This window comes from Neomonachus schauinslandi, chromosome 11, assembly GCF_002201575.2.
Source record: "Neomonachus schauinslandi chromosome 11, ASM220157v2, whole genome shotgun sequence".
NCBI lineage: Eukaryota > Metazoa > Chordata > Mammalia > Carnivora > Phocidae > Neomonachus > Neomonachus schauinslandi.
In genome coordinates this window covers 535,874-555,179 of record NC_058413.1, presented here as the reverse complement: position 1 = coordinate 555,179, position 19,306 = coordinate 535,874, and the positions used below count along the sequence as shown (strand labels likewise).

The 19,306-nt window shown below is 64.0% G+C and overlaps 3 protein-coding genes and 1 non-coding gene across 6 annotated transcripts; 2 read left to right on the top strand and 2 right to left on the bottom strand.

Moving 5' to 3' along the window:
* Positions 1 to 164: 164 nt before the first annotated feature.
* On the bottom strand, positions 165 to 2,344 carry RPLP2 (ribosomal protein lateral stalk subunit P2). The gene is made up of 5 exons (XM_044919490.1): positions 2,251 to 2,344; positions 1,943 to 2,066; positions 1,220 to 1,268; positions 380 to 478; positions 165 to 296 (listed from the first exon to the last, which is right to left on the bottom strand). The coding sequence occupies exons 2-5, from the start codon at positions 2,063 to 2,065 to the stop codon at positions 220 to 222; spliced, it is 348 nt and encodes a 115-aa protein (XP_044775425.1). The 5' UTR covers position 2,066; positions 2,251 to 2,344; the 3' UTR covers positions 165 to 219.
* LOC123326322 lies at positions 1,054 to 1,187 on the bottom strand. The gene has a single exon (XR_006541026.1). It is a non-coding gene; the product is annotated as a small nucleolar RNA SNORA52 (small nucleolar RNA).
* A 2,183-nt stretch (positions 2,345 to 4,527) lies between the features above and the next one.
* Positions 4,528 to 10,338, top strand: PIDD1 (p53-induced death domain protein 1). Its single transcript, XM_021690297.2, is given in 17 exon segments — positions 4,528 to 4,626; positions 5,401 to 5,743; positions 6,065 to 6,478; positions 6,796 to 7,005; positions 7,095 to 7,149; positions 7,317 to 7,518; positions 7,604 to 7,630; positions 7,632 to 7,730; positions 7,857 to 8,036; positions 8,117 to 8,264; positions 8,383 to 8,518; positions 8,605 to 8,755; positions 8,861 to 8,984; positions 9,068 to 9,186; positions 9,265 to 9,378; positions 9,490 to 9,695; positions 9,950 to 10,338. Coding segments are annotated over 16 exon segments (2,748 nt in total). The 5' UTR covers positions 4,528 to 4,626; positions 5,401 to 5,439; the 3' UTR covers positions 10,209 to 10,338.
* Positions 10,339 to 10,943: 605 nt separating this feature from the next.
* Positions 10,944 to 18,893, top strand: SLC25A22 (solute carrier family 25 member 22). Of its 3 annotated transcripts, XM_021690301.2 has the most exons (11): positions 10,955 to 10,981; positions 13,116 to 13,274; positions 14,289 to 14,452; positions 14,557 to 14,682; positions 14,896 to 14,951; positions 15,698 to 15,788; positions 16,293 to 16,411; positions 16,510 to 16,684; positions 16,769 to 16,923; positions 17,012 to 17,087; positions 17,237 to 18,893. In XM_021690301.2, exons 3-11 carry the CDS (start codon positions 14,433 to 14,435, stop codon positions 17,388 to 17,390), a joined length of 972 nt encoding a protein of 323 aa, XP_021545976.1. In that variant the 5' UTR covers positions 10,955 to 10,981; positions 13,116 to 13,274; positions 14,289 to 14,432; the 3' UTR covers positions 17,391 to 18,893. The 3 variants fall into 3 exon arrangements, with proteins under 3 accessions (XP_021545984.1, XP_021545976.1, XP_021545979.1); XM_021690309.2 differs by lacking the exon at positions 13,116 to 13,274 and having other exon boundaries at positions 10,944 to 10,981; XM_021690304.2 differs by lacking the exon at positions 10,955 to 10,981 and having other exon boundaries at positions 12,931 to 13,274.
* The last annotated feature ends 413 nt before the right edge of the window (positions 18,894 to 19,306 follow it).

Sequence of the window (19,306 nt, the reverse complement as noted above, 5' to 3'; positions counted from 1 at the left end):
CAGGTACCCATTTCTGCACCAGATCCCCAGCTTTTCGGGGAGCTCCTCCTGCCTGGGAACTCCAGGTTTCTCCCGGAATGAAGGCCCGCCCACCCAACGTGGGGTGGGGCCCCCACACCTGCCCTGTGCCAAGGCCACACTCTTACAAAACGCTCACAAGCCACTTCATAGACACATAAAAAGGGTTTTATTTGCCAGCAGGTGGGGGTGAGCAGGAACCTAATCGAACAAGCCGAATCCCATGTCATCGTCCGACTCCTCCGACTCCTCCTTCTTCTCGTCTTTCTTTTCCTCTGCTGTAGAGAGAAAGGGGGCAGTGAGCAAGGCCCACAGTGCAAGACACACTCCCAGCGGAGACCCCGCCCCAGCCTCCACTTACCAGCAGCGGGGGCAGCGCCAGCAGCAGGAGCTGCAGACCCTGGGGCGGCAGACACAGCGACAGCCCCACCAGCAGGCACGCTGGCCAGCTTGCCAATACCTACGGCAATCAGGGAAAATGAGACCAGAGCAGGTGATCAGCCTGAAGGCTGCCTCAGAGACAGTCTGCCCGATGTACGGAGGCCCATAGCCAAGTGCCAGAGTCACCGGCTCCTCTGTGCTCTCGGATGGGCGGCTCTGCCTGTGCCCCCCCCACACACCCAGGCTTCCTCAAGTTCCCTATCTGGAAACTTGGCTTCTAGGAATCCCGCCCCAAGAAACTGAGCCACAGCACCCCACCACGTTTACACCCCGGCAAGGACCGAGTCTGCTGGCCAGGTCCAGGTCCTTATCAGCCCTCAGACAAGGCTGTCTGCTGAGCTGGCTTTGCCTCACTGAGCCCACAGGGACAGAATAGTCGTCCCAATGGTACGATTTCCAAACACTTCCCGTCAGCTCCAGCCTTGTCATCAGAAAACCACCTGCCCAGTAAAGGGGGGCAGGGACCTGCGGTCATCCTGGGCAGTCCCCGTCTGTGCTCCCGAGCCCCTCACCGAGGGCACATGGTGAGCGGTGTTTACAAAATCCGGGTTCCCCTCTGAGAGCTCCAGCCCCGCCCTGCTGCCCCACCACCCGGCCTGTCCAGAAGCATCCTTGGCACAAGCTCACTGAAGCCTGCCCGCTTCTCTGGGTGAGGCTTCTAGAGTGCTCTGGTCCACAAGCGAAACCTGGCAGGCCACAGGCTGACCAGCAGGCATTAGGATGGACCCCGAGAACGAAAACCCCCTGCACACAATCTCACCCTGGGCAATGACGTCTTCGATGTTTTTTCCGTTCAGCTCACTGATGACCTAGAATAACCAGAAGCACCAATTACCAAAGACTCACTAACGCGCCCCTGCCTTAACTTCTCCAACCGGGGCAGGGCGAGCTGCGGGAGCGAGCCGTGAGAAGACGCCCCAGAGCCTCCAGGCCTGCCCGTCCAGCCCAGCAGTAACCATCCACACGTGGCTTCCCCGAAGACTCGCTCCAAGGGGGAACCAGCGCACTCCTAAGATTCCCGAGACAAGACAGCCAAGTATTTCGGTTTAAATCCCACCACGCGGAAGAATGTCTCTAAGGGGGTGCCTGGGTGGCTCAGTCGGTTGAGCGACTGCCTCCGGCTCGGGTCATGATCCTGGAGTCCCGGGATCGAGTCCCGCATCGGGCTCCCTGCTGAGCGGGGAGTCTGCTTCTCCCTCTGACCCTCTTCCCTCTCGTGCTCTCTATCTCTCATTCTCTCTCTCTCAAATAAATAAATAAATAAAATCTAAAAAAAAAAAAAAAGAATGTCACTAAGGAAGGTGCCCTTCTCTGGAAACAGTTCCTAGGAAGTCTCCGGCGGCGCCGTAACCTTCCCGTCCCTTGCCCCGAGGCAGGCTGGAACTCCGCCTCACGCCCACCCGCCTTGGGGCTGCATCGGGACCCCCGCGCACACGCGGGCACATCCAGCTACACCTTCGCCGGAGCCCAGCGGGACGGCTACCTTGTTGAGCCGGTCGTCATCCGCCTCGATGCCCACGCTGTCCAGGATCTTCTTGATGTCCTTGGCGCTGGGGGAGGCATTGCCCCCGAGGGCGGCCAGCAGGTAGGAGGCGACGTAGCGCATCCTGAGGCGGGAAGAGAGCACAGGCGGCCTTACCCAGAGGCCTCCCGCCCCGGCCCCGGCCGCGCGTGCTCCGGCCCGGCGCCTCCCGCCAAGCCCCGGCAGGCGCCCGCCCGCTTCCCGCGGCCCCCCACAGCCCCCCACGGCACCGCAGGCCGGCCCGCGCCCCGGCCCCGCCGCCCACTCACTCGGCGGCGGAGAAGCCTCACGCGTGCGACCTCGGCGGCGTCAGGGACGGAAAGGAAGGCGGCGACGTGGGGGGCGGGGGTAATCCGCTACCCAGAAGTCCCCGGGACCCGCGCGCCGGGCGGTGCGGGCGCCTCCGAGTGACGTCACGCGGCGCCCAGGCAGCGGAGACGAGAGCCTTCGAGTCGCGGTGTCCTGCGGCCGCAGGCTTGCGGCGAACTCCAAGTCCCAGGATGCACTGCTGCCGGAAGTGCGGGAGCGCCGCCTGCGCGTGTGCACGTGGCCGGCCCTCCCCGTTCGCTGCTCGGGGCGGGGGGTTTCCGGGCCTCAGGGACCGTGGGCCGCGGTGAGGTGCAGAGCCGAGCGGCTTGGGCTTGGTGGCTGCTCCCCTCCGGGGCCGCGTGGGCTCCGAACTGACCTCCGCGCCCACGTGGACGTCAGCACGTGCCACGCGTTCATGCTCGGTGCCGGGAGCCTGCCGCAGGTTGGCGCGCAGAGAGGGAGCCGGCCCGGCCCTGCTGCTCCGCAACATAGGTTTTAGAACGAGGACACACAGAAGTAAATAAACGAGGCAATCCCGGGCCGACGTACACCCGAAGGGATGAGCCGGCCCTGAGATCTGGGGCGAGCACCAGGCAGAAGGGTCGGAAGCAGGGGCCCCGCGGTGGCTGGAGATGGGTCCAGAAGCAGCCTGGGCTGTCACTACCAAGTGTATGTAGTTCATCGAGCACGGGTGTATTCGTGCAAACCACACCATTCCTGGGGGTGTCGTCGCTGTCATTATCCCCGTTTTATAGAGGAGGTGGGGCGCAGAGAGGTTTCCTTGCTCAAGGTCTCACACTTGGGGTAAAGTGGAAACCCTCCTGGCAAGGGTGGGATGTAATTGCAATACACAGGGAAGTGGCATGTTGTGATGATTGTTTTTAGAGTTAATACATGAGATTTACCGTCCAACCATACAATTCAGTGGCATTGGGGGCCTTCTCATGACACAGCCATCACCAGCCTCTATCTCGACTGCTTTCCATCTTCCGAAGTTGGATTCCATACCTGTTAAATAACTCCCTATTCCCTCCTCCAGCCCCCGGCACCCACCATTTTAATTTTTGTCTCAATGGAATTTGACTACTCTGGGGGCCTCACCGTGGAAGCATACAGTATTTATCCTTTAGGATCTGACTTATTTAGCATAATGTTCTCAAGTTTCGTTCACACTGTGGCGTGTGTCAGAATTTCGTTCACTTTTAATTTTTTTTTTTTTTTTTAAGATTTTATTTATTTGCGAGAGAGAGAATGAGATAGAGCATGAGAGGGAGGAGGGTCAGAGGGAGAAGCAGACTCCCTGCTCCGCGGGGAGTCTGCTTCTCCCTCTCCCACTCCCCCTGCTTGTGTTCCCTCTCTCACTGTGTCTCTCTCTGGCAAATAAATAAATAAAATCTTTTAAATAAAAATAAAGCTGAGTAACATTCTTGTGATTTTTTTTTCTTTTTTTAAGTCCTGGCAGCTACTTAGAAACGGGAGGTGGGACAGGAGTTGCGGAAAATGGAGCCTGGCCGAACTGCCCATCCTGGTGGGAGGGCTGGTGGCAGCAGGGGAGCTGGAGGAAGAGGGTGTGCATGAATTGATTTGGGGCAGACTGGGTGAATGAGCACAGATGGGGTAGGTTCTCTTAAGAGTCAGACGTAGTTTGAGGTTCTTGGCTTTGGCACTTACCAGTAGTTAAGTGACCTCGGGCAAACTGATCTGACAGAGCCTCCTTTTCCTTCCCTGTGAGATGCAAAGATTGAAGGAGGCAACGTGTAGGGAAGCCCACTGCTGGGGCTCTTGGGCCAAAGTGATTGCCGGTAAAGCAAGATCACAGGAGCTGGGACCATGTTTCCAGAGGAGGCCCAGGAAGGCTTCCGGGAGAAGGAGGCCCTTGAGGCTGGCCGGGGAATGGCACATTTAGTGCTCTGGCTTCTGGCAAGAGGCGGATGTGAGGCGGCAGCTGCGATCAGCCCCCAAAGCCCTCCTCCGGCCCGAGATTGCACCAGCTCACTTTAAGGGGGCCAGAACGCACAGCTCCAGAGTAGGGCGGGCCCGAGGGCCAGGAATCTCCGAAAGGGCGGGTTTTGCAGCGCGCGACGCGGGCCTTCCCAGCGGGAGAGGCCGGACTGAGGCAGACTAACAGGAAGCCGAGTGCAGCTGGCTGGCGGCTGGCGGCTGGCGGCTGCCGGTTGGGGTCCGCGGCCGCATCGCCAGGGCTGCGGGGAGGGGAGGGACCCGGAGGCCTTCGCCGGCGGTCCCAGCCCCGAGCAAGGGGCGTCCTGACTGGGCGGGACCCGAGGCCCGGCCCTCTCGGGAACGCGCCGGCGGACGGCGCCCAGCCTCGAGCGCAGGTACGCGCAGGGCGCGGGCGGGCGGGCGGCGGGGACGGCGAGGTTGGGGGGCCTCTCCCGGCCAGGACCAGCCCCCAAGCCGTCGGAGCCCGGAATGTGCAGACCACTGCCCTCATCAGCAGACCTAGGTGCGAACAGGAAGCGTGAGCGAACCCTCCTCCAGTGGTCAGGAAGTGGGGTCCCATCTCCAGGACCCCAGGCCCCCCCAGCGGCTCACACTCCAGCTCTCCCTGCCCCCCCCCCATTCATTTATCTGACACATACGGGCACAATCACCCCTTTCCTTGCCGGGGCCACTGCCCCCACGTGGTAGATAAGAGTCCTCGACCTCTGGTCAAAGCTGGTGGGTGTGAAGGTTGGTGGTGGGGCTGGACCCAAAACTCTTATACCCAGCGGGGGCAGGGAGGGGGGTGGGCAGCCAGGATGACCTGACAGCTCTAGGAGTCTCTCGTTCAAATTTCCACTAGTGGGACATGAAGCCTCATTTCTCCCTCCTCCCCCTGCCCCCCATCAGGTTCCCCAGGCTCCTCTGCACACAGGTCTCCCTGCTTGCTGCCTTTCCAGTCCTGAGGTTCTCATTCCCCAGCCCTATTTCAACTATGATCTGTTCAGCTGAGGCTTTGGGCTCTGTGGATCAGCTGGCCTGGCTCAAGGACTGCCCCCAAGCCAGAATCCCCATTGCCCTGAGTAGGAGGGCCCATCCCCACTCCCTTCCACTCCTCCCCCTGACTCTGCAGCCTCCCTGGGCCCTGCCTGAGCAGGCCTGTTTGGCAGGCTGGGACATGTCTGGACCCCGAGGACAGCCGGTGGGCGATGGCTGCAGAGGTGGAGGGGCTGGAGCCCGAGGCAGCTGCTACAGAAGATGCTGCGGGAGATGCTGCGGATGCTGTGGATGCGGAGCCTGGGGACCCCCCTCTCCTGGTTGGGAACCGGTTGAACCTGGACCTGTACCCTCGGGGCTGCCACCGGCTGCTGAATCTGTGTGCCCAGCGGCCCCCTCAGCTGCTGGAAGTGGAATTCTTGCGGCTGAGTGGCCACGAGGACCCTCGGCTGCTGGAGGCCACCCTGGCCCAGGTGCCGTGCAGCCTGCAGCACCTTCGCTCCCTGGTCCTCAGAGGTGAGTCCCACCTGGTCCCAGCCCTGTCCCAACCCTGCCCCCCACAAGGTGAAGCTGGCTGAGCCCTGGCTCCTGGAGGCTGCAGCTGCCCACTGGGGTCTCCCAGCAGACCCCAGTGTAGGTATTCTTCCTGGGGCAGATCATGGGTGATGGCTATCAGCTGAGATGAGCCTGCAGTATCTGTCCCTGTTCCCCCTGCATCTGCTGGTGTCTCCGTCTGTCCCTCTCTGGGTGGGGTTGGGGTAGCGGTCTGTGCCTCTGCACTGAGCTGGGCCCTGGGATTCTGGCTCTGAGGGCCACATCTGCTTTCCCCCTTTCTAGGCGGACAACATCGGGACGTGCTGGGTGCCTGCTCCCGGGGCTCCCTGACCACACTGCCAGCTGGCCTGAGTGGCCTGGCCCGCTTGGCCCACCTAGATCTGAGCTTCAATAGCCTGGAGACACTGCCGGCCTGCATCCCACAGATGCGTGGCCTGAGCGCCCTCCTGCTGTCTTACAACAGTCTTTCAGAGCTGCCTGAGGCCCTCGGAGCCCTTCCCTCCCTCACCTTCCTCTCTGTGAGCCACAACGGCTTGCAGACGCTGCCTACAGCGCTGGGATCCCTATCCACCCTGCAGCGCCTTGATCTCTCAGAGAACCTTCTGGACACCCTGCCCCCTGAGATTGGAGGCCTGAGCAGCCTCACCGAGCTCAATCTGGCTTCCAACCGGCTGCAGGGCCTCCCGACCTCCCTTGGTGAGTAGGAGTCGTGCCCCTCATGGCTCCCTGGGCCTGACAGGGAGTGCCCTTCAGCCGCTGCCTGGTTTCTGCTGTCTTGTCCTCCACGGGGGGCCCCTGCACACACAGGCTTGGCCCATCTTGGAGCCTTCACTCCTCCTGGGTGGCCCTTGTTTGCCTTCCCTTCCCTGGCTTTCAAGGCTCCCTGCACAGATTTCTCAAGCTCCCCGAGTCTGGCCATCTGCTTGGCCCTAGCGTGAGTATCCTGTCCTGGCCAGGGCTGGGTGTGGCCCTGAGTGGTCCTCTGCTGGCCCTAAGCTGGCACCTGCCCGCAGTGGGGCTACGGTCCTTGCGGTTCCTTGTTTTGCACAGCAACCTCCTGACCTCAGTGCCTGCCGGCCTAGCCCACCTCCCGCTGCTCACCCGACTGGATCTGAGGGACAACCAGCTCCGGGACGTGCCCCTCGAGCTACTGGACGCCCCCTTTGTGCGCCTTCGGGGGAACCCCCTGGGCAAGGCTCTACCTGCCTCCCACAGTCCCCCAGGTAGGCTTGTTGCTAGGAAGAGTCAGGCCACAGACAGGCCAGGATGCAGGTTCCATAGGTGTCCTAACAGCTTGCCTGTCCCGCCGCAGAGACGCCCGTGACCCCCGAAATGCCCAGACTGTTCCTGAATTCAGATTTGGACAGGTGTGTGTGGGGAGGGGGATGGGGCTGAAGATGCATGTCTCTACGCTGTCGCTCTGTCCATGATGAACACCGTGTTCATGCCCCAGGGGTCTTCTGGAGTTTCCCGGGGTCCCCAATCCAGCCACACCCCTTCTATTGTCTGACCTGATGCCCACCCTCTCCTGCAGCTTCCTTGTGACTCCCCAAGGCTGCTCAGTGACCCTGGCCTGTGGGGTCCGCCTGCAGTTCCCTGCTGGGGCCACCTCTAGCCCTGTCAACATCCAGTATCGACTCTGGCTGCCGGAGCCACACCTCGTCCCCTTGGGTCCCCATGACTCCCTGCTCAGTGGGGTCCTGGAGCTGCAGCCCCACGGGGTGGCCTTCCGGCAGGCATGGCCAGGGCGAGTCGGGGTGGGGGGCAGGGGAGGAGGGCCCAGGCATGGGACCCAGTGCTCACACCACCCTTGCCTGGCAGGAGGTGGGCCTGTGGCTACTCTTTGTGCCCCCCCCGGGCCCGGCGTTGCCGTGAGGTGGTGGTCAGGACCCTGAGTGATGACAGCTGGAGTGACCTGGAGACTTACCTGGAAGAAGAGGCACCCAAGGTGAGAGCCCCCTAGGCCTTCCTGGGAAGGAGCACTGGGGAGGGGCTCCCTCCAGCCCCTGGTCAGCCCTGCCTGGTGGCTCTGACCTAACCCTGACTTCCCTCTGACCCCAACCCCCATGCCCAGAGGCTCTGGGCTCACTGCCAGGTGCCCCACTTCTCGTGGTTCCTCGTGGTTTCACGTCCTGTGTCCAACACCTGCCTGGTGCCACCGCAGGGGACGTTGCTGTACTCCTCAGGACATCCTGGGGTCAAGGTCACATTCCCCCCTGGGGCCACCAACGAGCCTCGTCATGTCCGCATGCAGGTGCAGGCAGGGCAGCCACTGTGAGTGGTGGGTGGTGCCTCGGTGCAAAGGTGAGTGTTCCAGGCGCCCGTTTGCCCCAGGTGGTGCACGTGGGCAGCAGAGAGCTTCGAGCCCTGCTGGAGGAGCCCGAGGCGGCGGCCAGCCCCCTGCTGTGCCTCTCCCAGAGCGGCCCCCCCAGCTTCCTCCAGCCTGTCACTGTGCAGCTGCCTCTGCCCCCTGGTGTCACAGGTGAGAGGTGGCCAGGTGGCCTAGCTGAACTCATGGCCACTGGGTGGAGGGGGCCGTGCTCTCGGCAGGGGAGCCCCTACCAGGGACACCTCAGCCTGCGGCCCCCTCGCATCACCAGGCCTGAGTCTGGATCGCGCTTGTCTTCACCTGCTGTACCGGACCCCTCCTGAAGTAGCCTGGGATGACATCACAGCTCAGGTGGCACTGGAGATCACCCACCTGTATGCTCGCTTCCAGGTCACACACTTCTCTTGGTCAGTGCCCCCAGCCCCAGCTTCCTCAGTCCTCTCCCCCAGCGAGCCTGTCTGGGCAGCCCCCACTCACCCCCAGGCCCTCCCAGGTACTGGCTCTGGTACACCACCAAGACCTGCGTGGAGGGCCTGGCTCGGAAGGCCTGGGAGCGCCTGCGACTGCACAGGGTGAACCTCATTGCCCTGCAGAGGCGCCGGGACCCCGAGCAGGTTCTGCTCCAGTGCTTGCCCGGCAACAAGGTGGGTGCGGACTCCAGAGGTCTGGAAGGGCTGCGTCGGGAGGGCAGAGGGCCTGCATGGGGGTGCAGGGCATTGAGCTTGAAGCCAGTGGGTGCCCCCCTCCAGGTGGATGCCACCCTGCGGCGGCTGCTGGACCGGTACCGAGGCCCTGAGCCCTCTGACACGGTGGAGATGTTCGAGGGCGAAAAATTCTTTGCTGCCTTTGAGAGGGGTATTGACGTGGATGCTGGTATGCCCCCCCTGCCCCGCCCCTAGAGACAGGATGCTGGGGTCCATTCCCTAGGCTCCCTGCTGAGCCCATCCCGCCCCCAGACCGCCCAGACTGCGTGGCGGGCAGGATCTGCTTTGTGTTTTACTCACACTTGAAGAACATGAAGGAGGTGTACGTGACCACCGCCCTGGACCGGCAGGCTCAGGCTGTGAGGGGCCAGGTGGGTCAGCGGGGTAGGGTGCCCCAGGCTGCCTGGGCAGAGGCCAGAACACTGAGCCCCATCTCACCCCAACACTAGGTGTCCTTCTACCGGGGAGCAGTGCCCGAGGAGGTGCCTGAGGAGGCAGAGGCTGCCCGGCAGAGGAAGGGCACAGACTCCCTCTGGATGGCCACTCTGCCCATCAAGCTGCCGGTGTGGCTGGGGTGGGGGGCAGCGTGTGTGAAGGGGGCAGGGGTGGCACAGAAGCCCGGGGCTGGTCAGGGGGCAGAGGGTAGGGCTCACTGCACCCCTTCCTCCTCACAGAGACTACGGGGGTGCCAGGGGCCAGAGCAGGGGCAAGGGACCAGCCTCTCCCTGGCCCCTCTGACCCTGGGTGATGCCGAGACTGGCTTCCTGACCCAGAGCAACCTGCAGAATGTGGCTGGGCGCCTGGGCCCTGACTGGCCAGCCGTGGCCCTGCACCTGGGCATGCCCTACCGTGAACTGCAGCGCATCCGACATGAGTTCCGGTGAGTTCCTTTGGGCATCCTGATGCTGGCTCTGGACCAGCCTCAGGCCTGGGTCCTGGCTGCCAGGAGAGCTTTTCATGAGGCTGGGTGAAGTCCAGGGTGAGTGGGGACAGGGCAAACAGGCAGGAAAGGGAGGGTCTGGCCACACCTTACCCAGGGAGCAGGGAATCCACCCGAGGAGGGTGAGCAGAACCTTGGGTGTGATGCCTGGGCCTCTCTATCACCATTCTTCTTCTCCCCCCACCCCCACCCAGGGACGACCTGGATGGCCAGATCCGTCATATGCTCTTCTCCTGGGCTGAGCGCCAGGCCGGGCAGCCAGGGGCTGTGGGGCTCCTAGTGCAGGCCTTGGAGCAGAGCGACCGGCTGGATGTTGCTGAAGAGGTGAGGGCTGTCTTGGAGCTCGGCCGCCAGAAGTACAAGGACAGCATCCAGCGCACAAGCCTGGCCCCCAGGGACCTTGCCCCACCTGAGCCTTCAGCATCACAGTCCCCAGAGTCTGCCCAGGCCTAGATCCCACTGACTTTGGGTGGGCCCCTGATGTACCCTGGCCAATGGTCAGAGGCCCCCATTTTCAAGCTTTCCCTGTGTATGGGGACAGTGACCTCCCATGTGTAACAAATATGTACTGTTTTGGCTGCTTCTCAGAGCTGTTTATTTGTTGGGTGGAGGAGTGGGTGGAAGGCAAGGGGTGGCCTGAGATCAGAGGCCTGGGCACTGCTGGGAGGGGACCTTGTGTAAAGACTTCACTACCCGCCCCGTCGACACCCCCCTTGCTCCTGCTTCCTCCCATGTGCCCAAGAGGGAGAGGAGCTCCAGCTACAAAGTAACTGTGCAGCACCAATGGATACAAAGTCACCTGTGTGCGGGATTGTGCATCCCCCAAGTTGGTGGGCAGGTGCTTGGCCAGATCAGTCCCCTCCCAGCGCCCACTGTGCGACCACGGACCGCTCCTGCCCTGGGACACCCTCTTCCCAGCATTCCTTGCCACCCGTTGGCCCGCCGGGGCTAATCCCTGGGTCCATGGCCCATGTAGGGCCGGAAGGCCCAGAGACCAAAGAAGGGCCTTTTGGGGACCAGCGGCTGTGGCCACGCGGGCGCAGTGGCCGCGGCGGCCGGGAGGGGGAGCCGGAGCCCGCTTGCCGAGGGCCGGGGGCAGGGGGCGGAGCGCGCTCAGCGCCGAGCGGACGCGCCTCCGCGCCGAGGAGCAGCCGAGCGCGCGGCACGGCGGGGAGGCGAGCGCGGCGGCGGCGGCGGCGGCGGCGGCAGCGGCAGCGCAGCGCGCGGTGAGTGCCTGCGCGGCCTCTCCCTTCCGCTGCGCCCACCCGACTGCGGCCCGACTGCGGGGCCCAGGGGCGCCGAGGCGGCCGGGGGAGGTGACGGCTGCCCCGACGAGGCGGCTCCGGGGAGGGGGGGGTGCGCGGGTCGGCGGATGCTCCGACCGGCTGCCGTCTGGGTGTGGGAGGCCGTGCTCGACCCCGGGCGGTGCCGGGCGCGCTCCCCGCGCACACGTGTCCCCACGGGGTGGGAAGCTGGGGCCAGAGCCCCAGAAGCGGAGGCCGGGCTGCGGGGGGCGCGCACGTGGGACCCCGCCGGACTTGTGTGGACACGTGCGTGGCTGGAGTCGCCATCGCCTCGCGGGGGCGGCGTGACCGTCTGGGTCCCGTCTGGATCCCCTCCAGAGGGACAAGGGTCCTGAGCCGGCCTCCGAGCTGGAGCCCGCAGCCCCCACCCCAGGCCTCCTTTGTTCGTGGGCTGGGGCCCCTCCGACAGGGTAGAAAGCGCCCCCCGCCCCATGGGGAAGGGACGCGGGGAGATTGAATGGGCAGCCAGAGGCCAGTGCCACACTCTGATCTTCACCCCCATCGGCTTCCGTCGGGGGGGTGGGGGAGGGGAAGCTCAGCGGCTTCTTTTGTGGGAGATTTTACCCCTGGGAGGGTCTGGAAGTAGCAGCATTATTCTGTGGCTGATGTCTCTGGGCAGCGCTGTCCACTGCCTGCCTTCCTCCTTAGTCTACCTGGCTGCAGACGTGGAGACAGGGGGACGGTGAGGGCTGACAGGCCCCGGCCTCAGGCCTGGCCAGGGTTGCTGGGTTTCTGTGGCAACACGAGGTGCCTGGGGAAGTTGTTCCACAGATGTCTCCTAAGCAGGGGTGAGAACCACAGAGTCAGGACCGACAGAGGGGGGGTTCTGGGTCCCGTGGACCCCTTGCCAGTCTCCCCAGGCAGAGCCCCTTCATTCTCACTGCTGTCAGGCCAGCGACCCTCTTCCCTGCTCCATCCTGCAGCCTGAAGCACGTACTGTGAGACCCCAGACTCACTGTCTCCCTCAGGCGTGGCATCCCTGAGCCTGCCTCTCTTCCTGGCACAACTGCTGCCCTCCTCACCTTAGACACTCTGTTTGATTTCCGGGACCCCCATCACCCAGTGTCCCTTAACCCTGGACGGGAGGTGGGGTCTGGTGATGCTCAAGGAGGCAGGGTTTACTCAGTCCCCCAGAGGGCAGGAGTAGGCCGCAGAGAGACTGCAGTGAGAATATAGACCCTACCCTGACAGCCTGGGGCAGCAGAGAGCTGGCTGTAGCTGGTCTACACCTGGAGGTGGGTGGGGTGGGGGTGGGGAGGGAAAACTCAGATTGAAGTTCAGAGGTCAGACTTTTATCTGCAGGCTAGGGCATGGGGAAGCAGATGCTGGGGACAGAGGCCCAGGGCATGTGTGTCGGGGACCCCTTGGCCGGGCAGAGGGCTCTGGGAGTGCCCGTTTCCTGTGCCCTCTGGACCTGCCAGGTGAGCAATCCTGTGGGTGGCAGCCAGAGGCCTCTTGAGACCTAGCCAACGCTTCCCTGCCCCTCCCTTTTTAAAAGATTTTATTTATTTATTTGAGAGAGAGAGAGAGAGAGAGCGCGCGCACGAGCAGGGAGAGGGGCAGAGGAAGAAGCAGACTCCCCGCTGAGCAGGGAGCTGGATGCCCTCGATCCCAGGACTCTGGGATCATGACCTGAGTCGAAGGCAGACGCTTAACCACCTGAGCCCCCCAGGCACCCCAGTCCTGGCCTAGGGTGAGGTTCCCATGAAATGTGTTTTCATCCAATAGACACACAGGTCTCACGAATAGGAGTGGGCACAGACCCATCTCCACTCCCACGGGACCAGATTGTCCACACAGAGGCCCACAGGGGGCCTGGGCACAGAGAGCGCCCCATCCACTGGGTCCCAGAGCCCTAGACAGATCCAGCCTGCAGGCTGCAGACAGGAACCCACGGGGCAGTCGGGGTCGTGGTGGCCACGGGCTGGGGTTCCTGTGGATGGCTGGTCAGGCTTGGCTGGGTCAGCCTGAGTCAGGCCCACTGCCTTGTGTGCTGATCGTGTCCGAAGCTGGGCCCTGCCTCTCAGAAGCTGTCACGCCCCCTCCCATCCCACAGCAGCTGAGAGCCAACTTGCCCAAAGTGAAAGAGAAAGTCGCCCCCCCCCAGGCCGGCCCCGCCCCGCCCGGCGGCCAATCCCGGCAGCGGGCACCTCCCTTGGCCCCTGGATCTCCTCGGTGAGCCCGGTGGGCTGTAGTCCTGGAGGTGCACCTCAGGGTGAGCGGGACTGGGGGCTGCGGAGGTGGTGGGGCTGGAGGGGCAGGGGACACATACAGATGGCCTGGGAAAGCTGAGGTGAAGGTCACCGGTCCTCAGAGGGACCAGGGGTGTGAGCCAGCCTTGTGACCCTGGGTGACAGTGCTGTGGGTGAGAGCCCACGACAGCTGGCCTCGAGGGGGCCCAGGCAAGAGGCGGGAGAAGGCTCCAGGGCTCTGGGGGGCCCCCGACAGGAGGCTCTGGAGGCCGGCTCTGCCCTGTCTCTAGTGAGAGGGGCCCTGTCTCCCCCAACCCCCAGAGTGGATGCGTGAACCATCCCAGGGAGCCTCAGTCAGCTGTCCCCTTCTCAGCTGCCCCCCACCCCATGCCCCGAACTCCCCCGAAGCTTCCAGAGGACCTGGTCTGTGTGTGTATGTGTGTGTGTGTGTGTGTCTGTCTGTCTGTCTGTCTGTCTGGGAGTGAGATTCCTGGAAAGGGTGGATGGGAGGGTGGGTGCAGGGCTGGGTGTGGGTGAGCATGGAGCTTCTCCAGGGGGAGGGGCTGTCTGGGGTCCATGGGGGGGCTGCACCTGGCGCGGCAGCATCTACCTGGGTAGCTGTGAGCTGAGCCCAGGTTGGGGGGTGCTCCTCAGCCCCTCCAGCCTCCATCCTGAGGGGGCAGGCGCCAGCTGTGGCTGCCCGAGGATGAAGGGGTCACCGCAGTCCAGGGTTGAGATGCCTGGCTGGCAGACTCACTGCCCCAGAGGCGCCTGGCCCTTTAAAGGCAGAGTGCGCTCCTCGGCGCGTTCATTGTGCACGTGAGTGTGTGTGAGCGTGAGCGAGGCCAGCGGGGGAGAACGCACCGGTGCGGGGGCGGGGGCGCCTTGAGGGGAGACTGGGTGGCCTTAGGGATGGGTGAGGGGCTTGGTGCTCTTGCGTGAGACCTGGGGAGGGGGTTTTGGGGGCAAGATTATTTCTCTGGTGTGCCTCTGAGTGGTCTGTTCCTCCCTCCCCTGATTCCTGTACCCTTTTCTAGAACAGAAGCCGGGGTTTTGAAATTCCCCGGAAAGTGGAGGACCGCCCCTTCCCCCTCTGTCCCACCCACGCTGCGCTGCCTCCGTCCTCCACCTTCTGGGCTGGCTTCCACCTCTCCGGCTCCCACCTGGGTGCGCTCAGTTAAATGGCTGATAAGCAGATCAGGTCAGAATGCAACCCTGCCTTTGCTCTCGGCCCCACCCCACCCCGTGTGTGGTCCTGACCTGTGGCCTAGGAGGCCACTCCTCACACTCCCTCTGCTCCCACAGTCTGCCAGCCAAGCTCATCAATGGCGGCATCGCTGGGCTGATCGGGGTCACCTGCGTGTTCCCCATCGACCTGGCCAAGACGAGGCTGCAGAACCAGCAGAATGGCCAGCGCATGTACACCAGCATGTGAGCATGCCCGGTGGGGGCCGTGGGCATGGAGCCACGTGAGGGGGGGGCCAGGCTAAGGCTCAGACTCAGGCCCTGCTCCTGCATCCCCCAGCCTGATTGACAAGAGGGGAAACAGGTCAGGGCTGGTCTGGGGAAGTTCCCGTCTGGGTTAGGGCTGGAGCCATTGCTGGCCCCCTGGCTCACCCTTCCCGCCCCCCGCCTTGGCTGCAGGTCTGACTGCCTCATCAAGACCATCCGCTCAGAGGGCTACTTCGGCATGTACCGCGGTGAGGCTGGGGATGGGGCCTGTGTGGGTGGGACCCTTCTGCAGTCTCAGAGGGGTCCTGCTGTCACGGCTGGGAGGCAGGTGGCAAGGCCAGGCAGGGCGGCCTGCTGGGGCCTGGTGTGTATGTGTGGACGTGGCCCGTGGGACCCAGGTGTTGGGTAAGCGGCACAGAGTGGGCTCTCCGGGGAGGGGCCGTTCTCAGCGGCCCTCCCAGGGCATCAGCCCCATCCCCCGCTCGCTGCCACTGCCCGCATGGCAGGGCGCTGTGTCCTTACCGTGCAGGTTGCAGCCTTCTCCCCTGCCTTCCAGGGCAGGTGGGACTCCATCTGTGCTGGGAGGCGGGAGGGCGTGGGGCACTACCGCAAAGCCGCTTAGGGGACAATCCCCAAGCCTGGCTTTGCCCAGACACTGTGCGGCGGGACCCCCCACTCTCGCTCACCCTGGGCCTGTGTCCTCCACCCAGTGCCCGCCCCCCAGCGGAAGCACCTTCTGTCTTCCAGGGGAGGTGTTCCTCAGGGAGGCCGGAATGGGTAGATCATGCAGGGAGGGTGAGCGGGGCGCCTGGAGGAGGCCCTGCCCTGTCCCTGCCTGGTTCTGCCCCGCCTGGCACCAATGTGGGTGAGAGGGCAGGAGGAGGAGCCAAGGAGTGGCTGGGGTGGGACTCGGCAAGCCGGGAGGCCAGTGCTGGCTAAGAGCTTCCCCAGCCCAGGCCGCCGACTTGCCTGCGCTCCCCACTGTGCCCCACAGGAGCTGCTGTGAACCTGACCCTTGTCACCCCGGAGAAGGCCATCAAGCTGGCCGCTAACGACTTCTTCCGATATCAGCTCTCCAAGGACGGGTGAGGGGGTGAGGGGCTGCGGGCCAAGGCTGTGAGGGGGAGGGGTCTGTGCCTCCCGACAAAGGACAGAAGCCCTGCCCCTCACCTTCTCCCTGCCTCCTGCACGGGGAGGGACGCAGATGCCAGTCAGCTGTGCTTTGGCCCCCAGCCAGTGTGCACCACTCCTGTAGGGTGAGACCTGGGGGGGCACTGACCAGCTTCCCCCTGTCACCTGAGGGTGGGGCTGAGAAGCTTGGCCCTTTGGTTACTTGAGACCTCAGCATCTCCACTGCTATTTGCTTGAGAATGGCCCTTCCACCTTTCCCGGCCCTGCTCGTGGGGCCGTCTGGCTGTTGGGCTCCGTGCTCATTGCTGGAGGGCCTGAAGGGGTATCTGAGGCTGGCAGGTGCTGTACCCCTCCAGAGCCGCATCTGCCTCTGCCACTCCCCCCCCGCCACCGCCCCCACACGCCCAGGGCCGCAGAGGCTTCTGCATCGCACCACGGCCCTTACCCCCTCTCTCCAGGCAGAAGCTGACCCTGCTTCAGGAGATGCAGGCCGGCTGTGGGGCCGGCACCTGCCAGGTGATTGTGACCACCCCCATGGAGATGCTGAAGATCCAGCTTCAGGACGCAGGCCGCATTGGTGAGGGCATGGGGAGACAGAGGGCGAGCCCCAGCCCCTGCCCAGGTGGGAGGTACTAGGAGAGAGAGAGCCAACAGGCCCATTCCTTCTCTCCCCAGCTGCCCAGAAGAAGTTACTGGATGCCCAGGCCCAGCTGTCAGCCCAGGGCGGCGCTCAGCCCTCCATGGAGGCTCCGGCTGCTCCCCGGCCCACAGCTACCCAGCTGACCCGGGACCTGCTTCGGAGCCGGGGCATCGCCGGCCTCTACAAGGGACTGGGGGCCACATTGCTCAGGTGGGAGTGACGGTGAGGGTGGGAGGAGGGAGGCCTGCGCACCGCACACCTCTGGGTCACCAGCGTCCCTCCCTCCCTCCACAGGGACGTCCCCTTCTCCATTGTGTACTTCCCCCTCTTTGCCAACCTGAACCAGCTGGGCTGTCCCTCATCCGGGGAGAAGTCTCCTTTCTATGTGTCATTTCTGGCTGGCTGTGTGGCTGGGAGTGCGGCCGCCGTGGCCGTCAACCCCTGTGATGGTCAGTGCCTGGGACTGAGGCGGGGGCGGGGGGGGCGGTGCGGGTGTAGGTGGGCTGGGCCCCATGCTGACCTGCACACCCCCTGCAGTGGTGAAGACAAGACTTCAGTCGCTGCAGCGTGGTGTCAACGAGGACACCTACACGGGGTTCCTGGACTGTGCCAGGTGGGATGGCCCCACGGGGGTGGGGTGGGGGGTGGGCCACCAGCGGCCCTGACCACCCTACACGGGGTTCCTGGACTGTGGCAGGTGGAAAGGCCCATGGGGATGGGGGGGGCAGGCCAGCAGCGGCCCTGACCACCCTCTCCCCACAGGAAGATCCTGAGGCACGAGGGCCCCGCGGCCTTCCTGAAGGGCGCCTACTGCCGTGCCCTGGTCATTGCCCCGCTGTTCGGCATCGCTCAAGTGGTCTACTTCCTGGGCATCGCTGAGACCCTGCTGGAGCTGCTACAGCGACCCCAGCACTGAGCCCGGCGGCCACCTGCGCCCTCCAACCGAGTGGGACCAGAGTGGGGCCGGAGCCAGGTGGCCCGCCCAGGACTGAGCAAGAGAAAGTCTCTCCCCACCCTTCCCACACGGGTGGGGGGAAGCAGAGGAAGGGATGAAGGGTCCACATGGGTGGTGCACACAGAGGCCCCTTAGGGGTCCTGCTTGCACGACCACTGGGATCAATGTCTTATTTATGTAGAAAACACAGAAAATCTTTACATTCCTGGAGCCAGCCCCCCGCCACAGCTCCGCCCCGGCCTGAATACCCCCAGGGCAGAGCTGGTCTCTGGGCTGGGGCCCCCAGGCCAGGGCTGGGCAAGCGGGACCCTACCCTCCAGTCTACCAGCTCTTGTCCCCGAGGCTTGGTCCCTAGTCTACAAAGGGGACCCCGCACAAACCTATTTATTAACTTGCGGAGCACAAGTGCTCTGTCCATCCCTGTGTCCATCCGTCCAGCCTGCCCCTGCCACTGCCCTTCTCGCCTTGGTCAGGACTCCACTTTGCCCCCCCAGCCAGCCTTGCAGGAGGATTGGGGTTTCCTGCGCCCCATGTTGAGCCAGGAGTCCCAGGCAGGGGGTCACACTGAGTTCTGACTCCCAGGGCAAGCCCCCCCCCACACTCCACTGTGGGACCCAGCATCCCTCCTGGTAGGCCTCTCTACCCCACTCCAGGCTGGGGCCTGCAGCGTGTGAGGTCTGTGTGCATGTGCAAATGTTCTGGGGAGCAGGTTGTGTCCACCAGCCCTCCACTGGCCTCAGAGACAGGGCTGGGGGCGGTTGGGGTGAGGGGTTGCTGGCCTTACCCACATGGCCAGGTAATGTATGTGTGTCTGTGCCGTGTATGCCCTATAGGCTCCCTTCTGACCCCATTCAGGAATTTATTTACCCAGTCTGGTTCTTGCTGCACCTCAGCAGACCCCCTCTTCTGAGACACCCCCACCCCCCCGCCCCGGGTCCAGGATTGGCCAGTGGGGAGGGCAGGCATGAGGACCAGTATGGAGCCTGGGGGTACTTGCTCTATTTCCAGGGGCAGGACCTGCTCCCTCAGTCCTCCCAGGGCCCACCCTACTCTCGGGGCGTCTGCATTAGGCCCTTGACCACACTCCATAAGCTCTGCCCTCCCGGGACCGCCCTCCTACACTGATGTTGTGAATTGAGGCAGGCCTGCCTGCCCTGCCCCTCCCCTCCCCGCCCTGCCCTGCCCCAGGCCACGTGATTGTGTTGGTGATTGATCCTGATGTGCTGGTGCTGTGTACCCCACCTGGGCTCCCTCCTCCGAGGCCCCTCCTGGTGACACTACCTGGGGCTCAGGCCGGGGCCCCCCAGGTCACGGCTGTCCCCGGGAGCTGCCCTCTCCCACCACCTCTGTACCTTGGAAGCTGCTGCTGCTTACAGAATTATATTTTTTCTTTTCAAGAGTTTTAAGAAGTTGTAACTTTTTGTGTCTTGTCTTGTGAGAAGATAAATAAATATTCTAAGTAGATACTTTCTCTCTGAAATCTGTTAGGGTTGGGGGAGGGGGAAGGGAGCCTCTCTTTTTGGAACCGGCCCGCCTCCCCCTGCAGACCTACCTCGGTCCACCCCCCCGCCGGTCGGCACAAGGCCTGGGAGGAGGGCCTGGGAGGAGGGCCTGGGCTACGGGCCTCCCGGTCCCGCGCTGGCTGGACTGGAGGTGCGGGAAAGGCAGCCCCCTTTCTTCCCTGACGGCAAGCCGCCCTTGGGGTCCCCAGAGCGCCCCGCCAGCCGGGGGCGCCGGGGCGGCCGACAGGAGGCGGAGCCGGCGGTGATGTGGCCCCGCCTCCTCGGCTTGCGGCGCCGAGAACAGTGCATTGTGGGAAACTCCCAGTCGCCGCCGCCGCCGCCGCCGCCGCCGCCGCCGCCGCCGCCGCCGCCGCC

Coding starts and splice junctions, on each gene's coding strand:
- RPLP2 (XM_044919490.1), bottom strand. CDS start 2,065: ATGCGCTACGTCGCCTCCTACCTGCTGGCCGCCCTCGGGGGCAATGCC. Junction 1,269..1,942: donor ATGACGACCGGCTCAACAAG/GTAGCCGTCCCG, acceptor TGGTTATTCTAG/GTCATCAGTGAGCTGAACGG. Junction 297..379: donor TGGCGCTGCCCCCGCTGCTG/GTAAGTGGAGGC, acceptor TTCTCTCTACAG/CAGAGGAAAAGAAAGACGAG.
- SLC25A22 (XM_021690309.2), top strand. CDS start 14,433: ATGGCTGATAAGCAGATCAG. Junction 14,453..14,556: donor ATGGCTGATAAGCAGATCAG/GTCAGAATGCAA, acceptor CTGCTCCCACAG/TCTGCCAGCCAAGCTCATCA. Junction 14,683..14,895: donor CAGCGCATGTACACCAGCAT/GTGAGCATGCCC, acceptor CCTTGGCTGCAG/GTCTGACTGCCTCATCAAGA.